Genomic DNA, 14,466 nt, shown 5'->3' on the forward strand with positions numbered 1-14,466 from the left:
CCTCCCCCTCTGTGAGCCACGTCATAACAAATCACAAACAGACATGGCGGCGCGCAGCATCTGCACGGCTTTGCTGGCAGTTTTTGCGCTAATTTCGGCGCTTTTAGCGATATTTTATGCGGCAGGTTCAGATGTCACGTGTCCGGCGGTGTCTCTGGCCGTTGTAACCGGGCTGGTGTCGCTGTGGTTGCGGAGGTTGCGGGAGCGGGACGCCGGGACCGACCGGCGGGTGTGTGTGCTGGTGTTGGGGGACATCGGTCGCAGTCCTCGGATGCAGTATCACGTCCTGTCGCTCAGCAAACACGGATATCATGTTACTTTTGTCGGATTTTTAGGTAAGAAAGTCTCTTATATCAACCCCAGAAACCTTTAAATGAAGCTGTTAAAGACCAGAAAGTAACTAAGTACATTTATATAAGTACTGCACTGAAGTACAGTTTTGAGGTATTTGTACTTTACTTGAGTATTTCCATGTGATGCTACTTTATACTTCCACTCCACTACATTTCAGAGGGAAATATTGTACTTTCTACTCCACAACATTTATTTGACAGCTTTAGTTACTTTTCAGATGCAGATTTGACACAATATAACAAGCTTTTAAAATACAACACATTGTTAAAGATGAAACCAGTGGTTTCCAACCTTTTTGGCTTTTGACGTCTTACAAAAAGCAGTGTGTAGTCGGGGTCACATTTCACATGTCTATGAGTTGTTAACAGCTCCACCAAATAGTGATTTTTCCCTCTAAACTTCTCACATGCTTTCATTTCAATAAATGTTCAAATGATCCAATATTTCAGCAAAAATCAAAGATTAGAGAAAAAGTCCAAAAACTGAAAACAGATTTGTGTATCAGAACTTTGTTTTTTCTTCTTTCCTCTCCCATTAATCATCTCACCACCCCTCAGATTTATCTGCTGACCCTTTGGAGGGGCCCGACCCCTAGGTTGGGAACCACTGGACTAAACTAGCTAACTGTATATAAAGTAGTGTAAACTAGCTCCACCTCCAGCAGCTACAACAGTAACATGCTGCTCTAACACTGATGCTTCACTATTAATAATCTAATGATGTCATATATAATATATCAGTCAGAGGGACCAAACCACTACTTTTACTGCAATACTTTAACTACATCAAGCTCATAATACTTATGTACTTTTACTGCAATACTTTAACTACATCAAGCTCATAATACTTATGTACTTTTACTGCAATACTTTAACTACATCAAGCTCATAATACTTATGTACTTTTACTGCAATACTTTAACTACATCAAGCTCATAATACTTATGTACTTTTACTGTAGGAGGATTTTTCATGCAGGACTTTTACTTGTAATGGAGTACTTTTTCATTGCTGTATTAGTACTTTTACTTAATTAAAGAATCTAAGTACTTCTTCCATCACTGCTTGAGACTTAAAAACAGTTACTTTATCCCACTTCTGCATGTAATGTAATTTTTCTTGTTCTGTGGATAACAATGTCTGTTTGTAAAGCACCTCAAATATCTTAACATATATTAGATGTATTACCATGAAGAGGTTGTTTTGACCCAGTTTTAGTGTTATTTTTTATTTTATTGTTGGGTTGTTTACCCAAACTAAAGATTGTTATAATCTGTTATAACAGTTTTTAGCTAAAACCTGAGCTTGTTGTGTGTGACACTGGCTCAAAATAACAGATTGCTACTAGGTAAAGTTAACCCAGTGTTGTGTTGATGCCACATTGACCCAAACTGGGTAAAAATTAATCCCAGTGATTTTTAGTTTGTAGACTCTTAGTATTAATTTCTGAAATATCAAATGTAATTGCAGATATTAGATAGCTGTGAGTCTTCTGAGGTCATCTTTTTTTTTTTTGTTTAATCACAGTTTAGTACATATCACACACATACTCCTATACACAGCCACAGGATATCACATCACATCATCTCATCATTTTTAAACATAATATTAATCATCATCATCATCACCAATCTCAACCTACTAACCATAATCTATATAATAATAATAATACTGATCAACATCGTTATCATCATCATCAAAATTCAAAGACAGAAGAAAACACTTTGCTCATTGTTGAAAAAAAAACATCTTTATTGATAATGTAAAGCTTCAGATTGTTCACACATCTGATCAATAAAGTCTGTTAAATGACTCTTGTTCAATGATTTCATGTTTAGATTCACTTCATCCACACAATCAGTTAGTTTAACCCAGAATGTACAAGAACATAATAAATGATTATTATCATGATAATTACAGTTTGATTGTACATTTCTTTATGAATTTACAAAGTGATGAGAACAAAATATCTATGATGAAATAAGTCTCTGTTTAAGAAACAACAGCACACAAATACATCAATAAAATCATGAAACTAAGATTTAAAACAAAGAGAAGTTTATATTTTCATCTGAAGAAACGTCAGTGAAGGTAAAAGACGTCATCATGGGCAGCGATAGCCTCCATGGATAAAAACACACAGGAAAAAGTGACATTTAAAGAAACTGAAAACATTAAAAGAACAACAAATGAAAAGAACAAAAGTGTTGATAATCCCAGTTTGATTGACAGCTGATCTCTGTGCAGTTCAGAAACATCACAGCAACGAGCTCTCAGAAACAATGGAGACAAAAACATGAAGAATTACGACACATGAAGTCTGAAATGACTTCTGTCTATTTGAGTTTACACAACTCAGCTGTGACTCCATAATAACAAAGCCCAAGTCCAGCATAGAGAGGCTGAGTGAATGTGGTTTGGACTCTGTGGAGGAGAGTCATGGTTTCAGAGATGCTGTAGAAGGACAGAATACCTGCTCTGTGATCCAGGTACACTCCTACTCTGGAGGAACCAGGACCTGAGACGGGAGTTGAGCTACTGTTGAACCAAAATGTATAACTGTTAGTGTGACAATTTAACATCCAAGATTTGTCATTAAATCCAAATCCACATTCATCTGAGTCGCCTACTCTGCTGATATTCTTGTATGCGACTGCTACACGAACTCCTCTCCCTCTCCACTCCACCTCCCAGTAACAACGGCCAGTCAGACTCTCTCTACTCAGGACCTGAAACCATACAGTGAATCTGTCTGGGTGACTAGAATAAGACTGTTGTTGACTCATGAATGTCACTTTTCTGTTCCCCTCAGATAATAACAGATATGTGTTTGCTGTGTTTGGATCCAGTGTGATTTCTTGTTTATATTTTAAGAATCCAGCTCTGGTCTTGGGTTCTGGTTCTGACAGTAAAACGTCCACTTCAGCCACTGTCAGTGAGATGTTTGTCCATTTCTCCATCAGGATGTCCTGTAGTTGATCTCTGAGCTCTGACACAGCTGCTGTCACATCCTCAAAGTATCTCAGAGGACGGATATTGATGCTGGATGAGTCTGTAGGTTCACTGAGTTGTGACAGTGAGGGGTAGTTGAGTAGAAACTGGGTGTGATCCTCTGTGTGTGAGAGCTGCTTCAGTTCAGCGTCTTTCCTCTTCAGCTCAGTGATCTCCTGCTCCAGCTTCTCCTGAAGCTCTTTGATTCGACTCACTTCAGTTTCCTGCTGGGATCTGATCTGCTGCTTCACATCAGAGCTTCTTTTCTGGATGAGATGGATCAGCTCAGTGAAGATCTTCTCACTGTCCTCCACTGCTTTATCAGCAGAGTGATCGACGGCCTCCACCTCCTGTTGAAGCAGCTTCACATCTTTCTCTCTGTCCTGGATTCTCTGCTGGATTTGTTGTCGACTCACCTCGAGCTCTCTCTGCCTCTCAGTCCTTTCTGCTGCAGCTGAGACTGTGTCGTGGCCTTTATGTTCATCCACAGAGCAGAGATAACAGATACTCTGCTGATCAGTACGGCAGAATATCTTCATCACCTCATCATGATGAGAGCAGATGTTCTCCTGCAGCTTCTCTGAGGGGTCGACCAGCTTGTGTTTCTTTAATGGAGCAACATCATAGTGACGCTGGAGGTGATTCTCACAATAAGAGGCCAGACACACCAGACAGGACTTGAGGGCTTTCAGCTTCCTCCCAGTGCAGACATCACAGGCCACATCTTCAGGTCCAGCATAGCAGTGATCAACAGGAGCAGCTTGGAGTCCAGTCTTCTTCATCTGCTCCACTAAAGCTGCTAACATGGTGCTTTTCACCAGGACAGGCCTTGGTGCGAAGGTCTGTCTGCACTGAGGGCAGCTGTAGATCTTCCTCTGATCCTCTTCATCCCAGTGTGTTTTGATACATCTCATGCAGTAGCTCTGTCCACAGGGAATAGTCACTGGATCCTTCAGTAGATCCAGACAGATCAAACAAGAGAAGATTTCTCGGTCCAGCTGATCTCCTTTCTGCGCCATTTCAGTTCTCAGTGGCAATGACTGTCTGAGTTTCACTTCCTGACAAGTGACACAAGTTTGACAGCTCTTGTACTACTTTACATGTTGGTTACACCAATCTGCAATCTGTAGATCTGAAGGGGAGGGAACAAGAAAATATAGCACAGAGTGGAGCTTGTTGTGTTTGAGAGCAGGAAGAAGAGGGAGGGCGTATAAAGTGCTGATTCATTCCAGTTTTTAAGGTTACTGGCTGCTTTTCATTTGACTAACATGGCTCCTCGCTTCCGTCACTCACGTCTCAGCTCCTCCCAGCGAAGACGGAGGAATTTAATTCACCTAAAGTGACGTCCTCACTCACTCTGGTGTTATTTTGAGGAGACGACAATGACGCACAGCATCTCCACTGTCAAATATGAAGAAGTCAGCTATCAATATGGAGAAATTATTAAATTTAAATATTAAATTGTTAAAATATTGCTTATTTAGTTTGTGACAGTCTGACGTCCTTTTCAGGCTCAGGATGATTTTATAGGAGACGCAGCTGTGTGACGTCATATTTTCCTGAAGGAGCTGAGACGCACTGAAACAGAGAAGAAGAAGAAAAGAGAAGCCTTTTGACTTATGAAGATAAATAAACAAATAGTGTTTTTATGATTAATTCAGATTCAACACACATCATTTTTATTTTTATATATATATGAAAAGCTGAAGTTGGTGTTGTCATTCCTCTTCCACAGGTAGTTTACCTGATCTGCTGTATTAAAACAACAACCCAACTGTTACTGTCCCAACAGATCAGCTGACCAATCAATAACCAATCAATAAACACATTTGATCAAAGGAATGTTGCTGTCCGGTAAAAAACTTCTGCAGAGGAGACACCTGTGGTTCCTCGCTCTAAGCTCCTCCTCTCCTCGAGGTGCATTTAAGGGATCAGAACCATAATAATACATCAACAGAACATCCTCGATGATGGCGGAGGGAAAACCAGGACTCTAAGTCCCACTTTATTAGAAGAAACAACAGCACACAAATACATCAATACAAACATGAAACTAACATTAAGAACAAAGAGACGTTTATATTTTCATCTGAAGAAACGTCAGTGAAGGTAAAAGACGTCATCATGAGCAGCGATAGCCTCCATGGATAAAAACACACAGGAAGAAGTGACATTTAAAGAAACTCAAAACATTAAAAGAACAACAAATGAAAAGAAAAAAAGTGTTGACAATCCCAGTTTGATTGACAGCTGATCTCTGTGCAGTTCAGAAACATCACGGCAACGAGAAAAATGAGATTAATGATGAGAAATGACGAATCAGTTTCCAAAATAGTCGGCGATTAATTGTCTGACTCGACTAATCAGTGCAGCTCTAAATAAAAGGAACAGTAATTTATAAGATACTGTGTGTTTTTTTTAATTGCATTTCATAAGAAGGTTACACAAATACACAGTAAATTACAGCTGTCTGGATCCTTTTCCTTGAAAACTCAGTGCTGCATCAACAGCAGCTCAACATATGAACTGAAAAGCTAAAACAGAAATGACTGATATAAAAAATCTTTTAAACATCTCACATGAGTTATGCTGTAAAAGTGATGAATATTTTCTCTGAAATTTTCTCCTTTCAGACACCAAACCTCATCAAGACGTGCTGAGAGAGGAGAAGATAAAAATAGTCTCCATAGCAGAGGTGAAAGGAGTTCAAGGTAACTGGTTTAGTGTTTCTGTGTTTTGTCTTCTTTGGAGTTTTTGTTGGTTATTCAGTGTTTGTTGCTGTTCACATAAAGTGTTTTGTTGTTTTTCCAGTTGGGCCTAAAGTCCTCACGTATGTGACGAAGGTGATGGTTCAGTCTCTGCAGCTTCTTCATGTGCTGCTGAAGATGGAGCTGCAGTGTCATATTCTGATGCAGGTTTGTCTCATCCTGATAGAAGAAGAGTATCAGTGAAAAAGGCTCAACCGGAGTTCTTGCTGCTGACCATTAATGCAAAACAGGTTGTAATGTTTTATGTTTCTCTTTGTGTTTTCATACAAGTATCTTATCAGGAGTTTGATTATTTCAGGGTGTTGTTTACCAGTGAGGGTGAGATGAAACATGGATTTATGGTAGACACAGACTTCATTTGAACTTTAAATGAGTCACGAGACTTTGACCTACAAATCTTGAATTTACATGTTTTTTCTATCTTTTACTGTTTTTGAGATATTAGAGTGTGAGTTTTAAAGTCTTTTTTGCTCCTCCTGTGATTTTATAATGAGTGTGTATTGCGGAATGTTTCACAGCACTGAGGGAGTGACATCACCAGGAGCAGTTGGAGAGGAGGATTTTAGAGTACGCTTCTTGTGAAATATCCTCATAAATCCCATGACTTTGGCCTAATCTAACATTAAAATTCATATTTTAGTAGAAAATTTCGTGGCGAATCCACTGATGCAGGTTTGAAAGTAGTCAGATTTATAGTTTAGATGTCAGAAGCCTCTGTTTGACACAAAGCTCATGCCTCCCCATTGGTTTACATTGTAAGGTGTGATGTGGCGCTGCAACTTTTAGGGCTTATAAAATCTAAACCATTCGAGTTATTACAAAGTTTTTAACAACTTTTTTTCAGCACAGTGTCATAAGTCATCTATTAAAGTTTGAAGCCGATACCATTAACACCCTCGGAGGAGATAGCGTTTGTTTGGGAGCCAAAATTGGGGCAAAGTCTTATTTTGAAAGGCTAATTGTGGACTTACTGTTACATTTAGGTCAGGGGTGTCAGCTTATGATTTGTAGGTCTTGATGAGACGAATAATTGAGTTTTGGTTTGATCTCTCTACGACATTCTGACAGGCCATGGTGGCCATTTTAGTTACATAGGTGGCGCTAGAGAGCACATTTTGGCACTTTGGGGTTAATTTTTACATTTTATCAAATTTTTCACCAGACCTGATGTGCCTGCCAAATTTGGTGAGTTTTTGAGCATATTTAGGGGGTCAAATTTAGGGTTTAAGTGGCGTAATAATAAAGAAACAAACAAACAAACAAACACACGAAAAACAATAGGATCCTCGCCCTTAGGCCTCTGCCTTTTGGACTCGGTCCCTAATAAATATTGTTAAATTGCAGTGGTTTTACAGTAGAGTGTTTACTGTGTTTACACATTTACTGTGAACCACTCGGCTGACTTTCTTGCGAACGTCTCTGTGCTAACGGGAACGTTTGTGTTCGTATCCCAGAATCCTCCAGGTTTGCCCGGCATCGCAGTGTCCTGGCTCGTGTGCGTCCTGCGCGGCAGCACATTCGTCATCGACTGGCACAACTACGGCTACACCATCATGTCCCTGAGCCACGGATCCACACACCCGGTGGTCCGCCTGGCAAAGTGGTCAGTAAACCAACACTGTCTGTGGTTGTTATCTTGAGTCTCAGAGTATTTATCCAACGTTTTATAGGAAATACATTCTTTGTTGTATAATTTCTGGCTTTCTGATGTATTTAAGGGGCCTAAAAGATTTGCCGCTGACTCTGTTCTGGTCGTCTTTCAGGTACGAACACTTCTTCGGCCCTCTGGCCTCTCACAACCTGTGTGTTACAAACGCCATGAAGGACGACTTGCAGAAAAACTGGGGCATCAAGTATGATTTTGTTTTTCACTTATGTTGTGCAGCTATGTACAACAACATTTAATAATAGCAAATTTCATCATAATCTGTTGAAATATCCCCCTCTGGACCAAAGAGTGGCACCAACAGACCGACCACCGTCAATGAAAACACTCAGGACCAAAAATATAAATATAAAGGACATAAAAAGAACATAAAACCCTTGAAAATGTCTGAATTATTCAGGAGATTAAAGCTCATGAAACCTCATTTATAGTCTTAGTTAACATGAGGCACAGTGAAGAGCGTCAGTGTTGACTGTCTGATGTTTGCAGGGCGACCACGCTGTACGACAGACCAGCCGCCATTTTCAGAGAGACTCCACTGAAACTGCAGCACGAACTCTTCATCAGACTGGCCAACACTCATCCTCAGTTCAAACACAGCGGGTGAGTGATTAAAAAAGAGAAACATGACATAATTACTTCATATTCATCTATTAAAGTGTCACCAACAATGTATGTTGTCATGGAAACATCTCAGTTACTGAGTATCCTTTAAAAAAAAGTTCTAAAAATCACTTGACTTTTGTTCAGTTCATCATTTTTTAAAATACATTTTCTCTCCTTCTGTTTCAAACATTGTTTTAAAACTGTTCTGCTTTATTTGACAGTTTAGTTCAGATCCCAGATTTTGCAACAGATACATGTTCCTACATGTGTCCAAAGTGAAATCCAGAATATTTTCATTTTACGTAACAGTGGACTCATTCAGTGGGTTTAAAATGAAATATTTAGCTTGTTGCAGACTTTATATGTGTAACAACCTGAGAGGAAGATTATCCAGTTACTAAAAGATCATAAAGAGGACTGATTTTATGTTACGCTGCTGTTTCTTTTAATATTTGCCTTAAGCTCAAGTTTATTTGTATCATTTAATATCATTTCAAAGTGCTTTACAGAGTGATAGAACAGTAGAAAATAAGTTATAACAAAACACAACATTAACAAGTGCATCCAAACAGAATGACAGGGTGTCATACTGAAAGATAACCACAGGGGGGCGTTTTTAAAATCTGTACCCAAACCAAGCACAGTCCACAAGTGGGGAAGCACCTACTGCGCCATATATTGGCGAGCGATTATGTTTTCGTGCACGACCTACCTCAGGCCACCGGTAGATGTCGCCACTGCGCACACCTAACAATTGATACCCTCGTTAAAAACAGACACACACACAACTAATTAAAAGCTAAATTAAATAAAAATGTCTTCAGTTTATTTTTTAAAGAAGACCGTGTTGGTGCAGAGCTCAGTTTAGCAGGCAGGATGTTCGGCTGAAATCTGCCCAGTTGATAAACTGGGAGCGTGTTGGATATCTAACCTGGAACCAGACCAGTCAGTGCTTCTGTAGATTAGGACCAAAGCTTTAAAGGATTTAAAGGATCCTAATTAGCTTCTACAAAGTGCAGATATTCACACAAAAACAGCAACAAACAACAATTTAAAATCACATTAATCAATAAAACAAGAAAAAGCTGAACAAGCCAAACACAGAGATCAAAAATAATCGATATAACTTGACATAAAACTTAGAATAAAGCTGTCGTGTGTCTCCAGGTGTGAGGATGAGGACGGTGGGGTGGAGAGGACAATCTTCTCAGTTCGTGACCTCACTGATGACACGGTGACGTTGAGGGCGGAGCGACCGGCGCTGCTGATCAGCAGCACCAGCTGGACAGGTGGATAACATACATACTGTATGATCATAAACACACGCGTGTATATTATGTATGTTGTGGATCATTTATATGAGATAGAAATCAAACGTCTTGATGAAGATGATTAGTTACAGTGGATTGTAAGAAATGACAACATGGCCGCTGAGAATCTGTTCTGATAAACTAACAGGTGTGGATTAACCAGTATAGCCAGACACATGTGACTGGTTATACTGGTGTGTTGATCTGTTTAATAATCAGATTTCACTTTCTCTCCACAGAGGATGAAGATTTCTCCATCCTGCTGAAGGCTCTTGAAGGTACCAGAGGTTTTTATACTGAAACTAAACTGAGAACAAATGATATAAAATAAAATATGTTTCATCAGTTTTCATCTGTGATCTGTTTGTTTTCAACAGAATATGAAGATTTCATTAAAGGAGGAGCTTCTTTACCATCACTAGTCTGTGTGATCACAGGTGATCCTCTGCTGCCTCACATGTTGTCTGACTGTCAAATGATCTTCAGTGGTTTATATATATATATGTGTGTGTGTGTGTGTGTGTGTGTGCAGGTAAGGGTCCTCAGAAGGAACACTACAAGAAGCTGATCGACTCTCTGCATTTACAACATGTGAAGATCTGCACTCCCTGGCTGGAGGCAGAAGACTATCCAGTCTTATTAGGTAAGACTGACACACACACACACTGTGTGTTACTTTATGATGTCATCACACGTCTCTGTGTGTATCTGACAGAGTTTGAACCTCTTAACCACCAAAGATAACAATTATTTTGTTCTTTAACAAGCAGTAAAGTCAGAGAAAACGATGCTTAAACACACACACAACCTCCTCAAAATGCATTTTCACCTCATAATGTCATAAAAGAAAAATAAATTCTTGCTGCGCCTGATCAGCCCGGTGTATGTGTGTACGTGTGTGTGTGTGTGTGTGTTTGTGTGTGCACATGTGTGTCCTCCAGGTTCAGCAGATCTGGGTGTTTGTCTCCACAAGTCGTCCAGCGGTCTGGATCTGCCCATGAAGGTGGTGGACATGTTTGGCTGCTGCCTGCCCGTCTGTGCAATCCACTTCAACTGGTGAGCAGCGTGCAGGAAGTGACAAAGTACACAAACATAACTCAACGTGACATCAGCCAAGTTTTCATCCAAGTGTAGCACAAAGTCTAAACTAACTTCCAGAAAGTTCTTCATCTGGAGGATTAGCGCCATCAACTGTTTATCTTGATGAACCAACTCTTAATATCCACAGAACAGAAGTGGATGGAAACAAACATTTATTTGCATTTTCTTTGCAGATTTACAGTTAAATTGACTTTACAGTTTACTTCCCTCTGGGTCAAAACAAGAGGATTCACACCTGTCAGATATAATAAATGATTAAGGTCTGAGATCAGTCGGCTAGATAGATACAGCAGTTGTCATTTCATCAAAGTCGATGGTTGCCGGATAAAAATGAGAAGCTGCTTTTGTTTATTTGTGTTTGAAATGAAGGACCCATTGATTCAAAAACGTACTAAAAATTTTAAAAGTAAATCTGACACATTATCAGTATAAACTGTGCAAGAACAGGAAGTGAACTGAAAGGATCAGAAAAACAGTCAAATATCTGCGTTCAGTGAAGGTTTTCAGCTCAAATTCTCCCTTAAATTACAGTATTGAAGATTCTCCCTGAGACTCTGGGAACAAACTGATCTGTGGGAGCTGAGACGGAAACTTTAATGTATCTGAAATACTGAAATGTGTGAACTGAAGCTGACACAGAAGTCTTTCTCCTCAGTTTACATGAGCTGGTGAAACACGAGGAGAACGGACTGATCTTCAGAGACTCTCAGGAGCTGGTCGACCAGCTGAAGGTGAGACGTTTACAGTCGGCTTTAGAACAGGATGGTTTTCACATGCAGGGACTTTGCTTTGTTGTTGTGGTGCAGGACAGTTTAAATATATAAAGAAAGAGAAAATACAAGTACTGAACATGTCAAGACATCATCAGTAGAATCAAGAAATACAATAAGATAGAAATTTACAATAAAAATATTTAATATATATGTGTTTGAAAGAGAAAAGATGAACATGTGCTGCAACTATTGATTACTGTCCTTAATTTGACAATTATTTGGTGAGGTCCTCAGGTAAATCATGTTTAGTCTGGTTGATTTTTTTATACATTTTTATTATTTCTAATATCCAATTTTAAATCATATTGTCGACTATTTAGTCCCTACTTTAATAACTCTGCTTCCTCACAATCAACTACAGGATCAATAGTCAGTCAAATGTTTAAAAGTTTAATGGGAATTTGTCTTATTATACATCAGATTATTCATGTGTCTCACCTGCACGTGTGGTGGTGGATTCATAAATATGAAATGGTTTCTACAAAGTGACCTAATCAATAACCCTCGTTCTGGAGGCAGATGTGACACCTTTCAGATTTTAAAGGTTGTCTGTGGAGTTTAGTTTTAAATTATTGTTCAAGAGTTGAACAGACAAAAAACTAAAATTTGCTCAAACACACAACTGTCAACACATTCTGATTCAAATTTCACTGAGTTCTGATTGGTGCGTTTAATGACACATTTGATATTAAGTAGTTTTTGGTGTGTTTGTGTGTTTTTCAGTCTCTGCTGTCAGAGTTTCCCAGTTCAGAGGGCAGACTAGGAGCGTTCAGGAGGAACCTCCGGTCCAGCAGAGGGCAGCGCTGGGACGACAACTGGGACCAGAACGTGCTGCCTCTGATCACCGCTCCGTGACACACGATGGGATGTTTAAGGACCAATATCTTCAGACTATAAAACATCTAAAAATGGACCACGTGTTTCCCTCTTGAGAACAGTAAAGTGTTAATTCAACCACTAACATTTGCTGGGATGGTTTTAAGTTTGGACAGAACAACAGAAAGTGACACACAGATGAACAGCAGAGAAGTCGTGTTAGAATATTTCAGATAGAAGAAAGTAGGTACATCTGTTGTTTAATGTCTTGAAGGTGGAGGATTCTGTCGGAGCAGACGGGACGATCCTTCCAGTGTTTTTTTTTTCCTACTTCAGAGCACTTGAATGTATAAAAACACTTTGATATGATGTACATTTGTAAATAAAATCTTTATTGTGCTACAGACAGTGATGTACTGAGTACTGCACTTATGTTCCATCTCACGGCTCATTTTAGAGATTTATATTTTACACATAAAACAGTCATTTTATAAAAATGCTGTTATAGATGAGACCACTGGTCTACCCTCAGGATCCAGATGTTCCCTTTGACACACTGACTAATTTAAAATCCACTCAGTACATTTCCATCCATCCATTCTACCTGTCAGTGGATTCAAACTCACAAGCGATTACAATAATTCACAAGTATTATTACAACAGATTCAGAGGTGTAGTGATGTGTTTAGTTAGGAGGTAGAGAGGCAGGCGTCTCCATCAGTGTGTTGATTAGTGCTGAGATCCTTTACTGAAGTAAGAGACGCAATACTGTGATATAAATATACTCATTACAAGTAACTGCAGTGAAAATGTCACATCGGTTAAGTAAAAGCACATAAGTATTAGGCCAGTGTACCCAGTAACACCACTGAGCAGAACCTTTAAACAGGCCTGACACAAAGAGGGAAATACTACAGCAGTGTACTGCTGCCACCATGAAAAAAAATATTTGCTCAGTTTCTAACAAATTCCTTTCTACATTGTTACAAGATATTTTTCATGTTATCCTGACATATTTCCTCATTATTACTAGATACCAAATTATTCAGTTTTTACAGTAAACCTTTCTTATCATATCACAAAACTTCTGATATTTCACAAGCCAAATAATTACCTAAAGAGACAATATTTTAGCCTACATCGGCTAGAAAAAGTGATAATTGCTGGTTTATATGGTATCACAGTCAGAGCAGACGGTCACACTGAGCCTGATTGCATCCTGCTACACAGACTCTGAACAACAACCCACATTAGCTTTCCTGCTAAAGTCTCCTTATTATCTAACTTACAAACATGAACACACGTCTCATCCTGCAGCCTGTTGAATGAGCCAACAAACAAACATTCACGGCTAGCATCAGTTAGCTGCTAGGTAGCTAATTAGCTGCTCCGCTGCAGCACATTAAACAGCATTTTAACATATCTGCAAATTAAAATGCTGCTTACATCTAAATGGGGCCCTTTTTCCATAATGAGTACTTTTACTTTTGATACTTAGATTTTGTTGCTAATACTTATGCACTTCTACTTCAATAATGTTTTCAATGCACTTTTGCATTGACCCTTTGGAGGGGCCCGACCCCTAGGTTGGGAACCACTGGACTAAACTAGCTAACTGTATATAAAGTAGTGTAAACTAGCTCCACCTCCAGCAGCTACAACAGTAACATGCTGCTCTAACACTGATGCTTCACTATTAATAATCTAATGATGTCATATATAATAATATATCAGTCAGAGGGACCAAACCACTACTTTTACTGCAATACTTTAACTACATCAAGCTCATAATACTTATGTACTTTTACTGCAATACTTTAACTACATCAAGCTCATAATACTTATGTACTTTTACTGCAATACTTTAACTACATCAAGCTCATAATACTTATGTACTTTTACTGCAATACTTTAACTACATCAAGCTCATAATACTTATGTACTTTTACTGTAGGAGGATTTTTCATGCAGGACTTTTACTTGTAATGGAGTACTTTTTCATTGCTGTATTAGTACTTTTACTTAATTAAAGAATCTAAGTACTTCTTCCATCACTGCTTGAGACTTAAAAACAGTTACTTT

General features: G+C 38.9%; 2 protein-coding genes across 2 annotated transcripts in view; one reads left to right on the top strand and one right to left on the bottom strand.

The window, feature by feature from the left end:
• alg1 (ALG1 chitobiosyldiphosphodolichol beta-mannosyltransferase) overlaps window positions 1–14,466 on the top strand; it is a 23,103-nt gene continuing 8,637 nt past the window's right edge. Inside the window, exons 1-13 of the mRNA XM_044331081.1 lie at window positions 1–335; window positions 5,978–6,055; window positions 6,156–6,259; window positions 7,567–7,715; window positions 7,876–7,965; window positions 8,268–8,381; window positions 9,552–9,673; window positions 9,934–9,972; window positions 10,072–10,131; window positions 10,227–10,337; window positions 10,636–10,750; window positions 11,451–11,526; window positions 12,292–12,688. Coding sequence (XP_044187016.1) covers window positions 44–335; window positions 5,978–6,055; window positions 6,156–6,259; window positions 7,567–7,715; window positions 7,876–7,965; window positions 8,268–8,381; window positions 9,552–9,673; window positions 9,934–9,972; window positions 10,072–10,131; window positions 10,227–10,337; window positions 10,636–10,750; window positions 11,451–11,526; window positions 12,292–12,423 — 1,482 coding nt within the window. The 5' untranslated portion in view covers window positions 1–43 and the 3' untranslated portion in view covers window positions 12,424–12,688. The remainder of the gene's footprint in view (window positions 336–5,977; window positions 6,056–6,155; window positions 6,260–7,566; window positions 7,716–7,875; window positions 7,966–8,267; window positions 8,382–9,551; window positions 9,674–9,933; window positions 9,973–10,071; window positions 10,132–10,226; window positions 10,338–10,635; window positions 10,751–11,450; window positions 11,527–12,291; window positions 12,689–14,466) is intronic.
• On the bottom strand, window positions 2,389–4,442 carry LOC122966750 (tripartite motif-containing protein 16-like). The gene has a single exon (XM_044331075.1). The coding sequence runs from the start codon at window positions 4,361–4,363 to the stop codon at window positions 2,690–2,692; it is 1,674 nt and encodes a 557-aa protein (XP_044187010.1). The 5' UTR covers window positions 4,364–4,442; the 3' UTR covers window positions 2,389–2,689.

This window comes from Thunnus albacares, chromosome 17 (genome assembly GCF_914725855.1).
Source record: "Thunnus albacares chromosome 17, fThuAlb1.1, whole genome shotgun sequence".
In the NCBI taxonomy this organism is placed as follows: Eukaryota; Metazoa; Chordata; class Actinopteri; order Scombriformes; family Scombridae; genus Thunnus; species Thunnus albacares.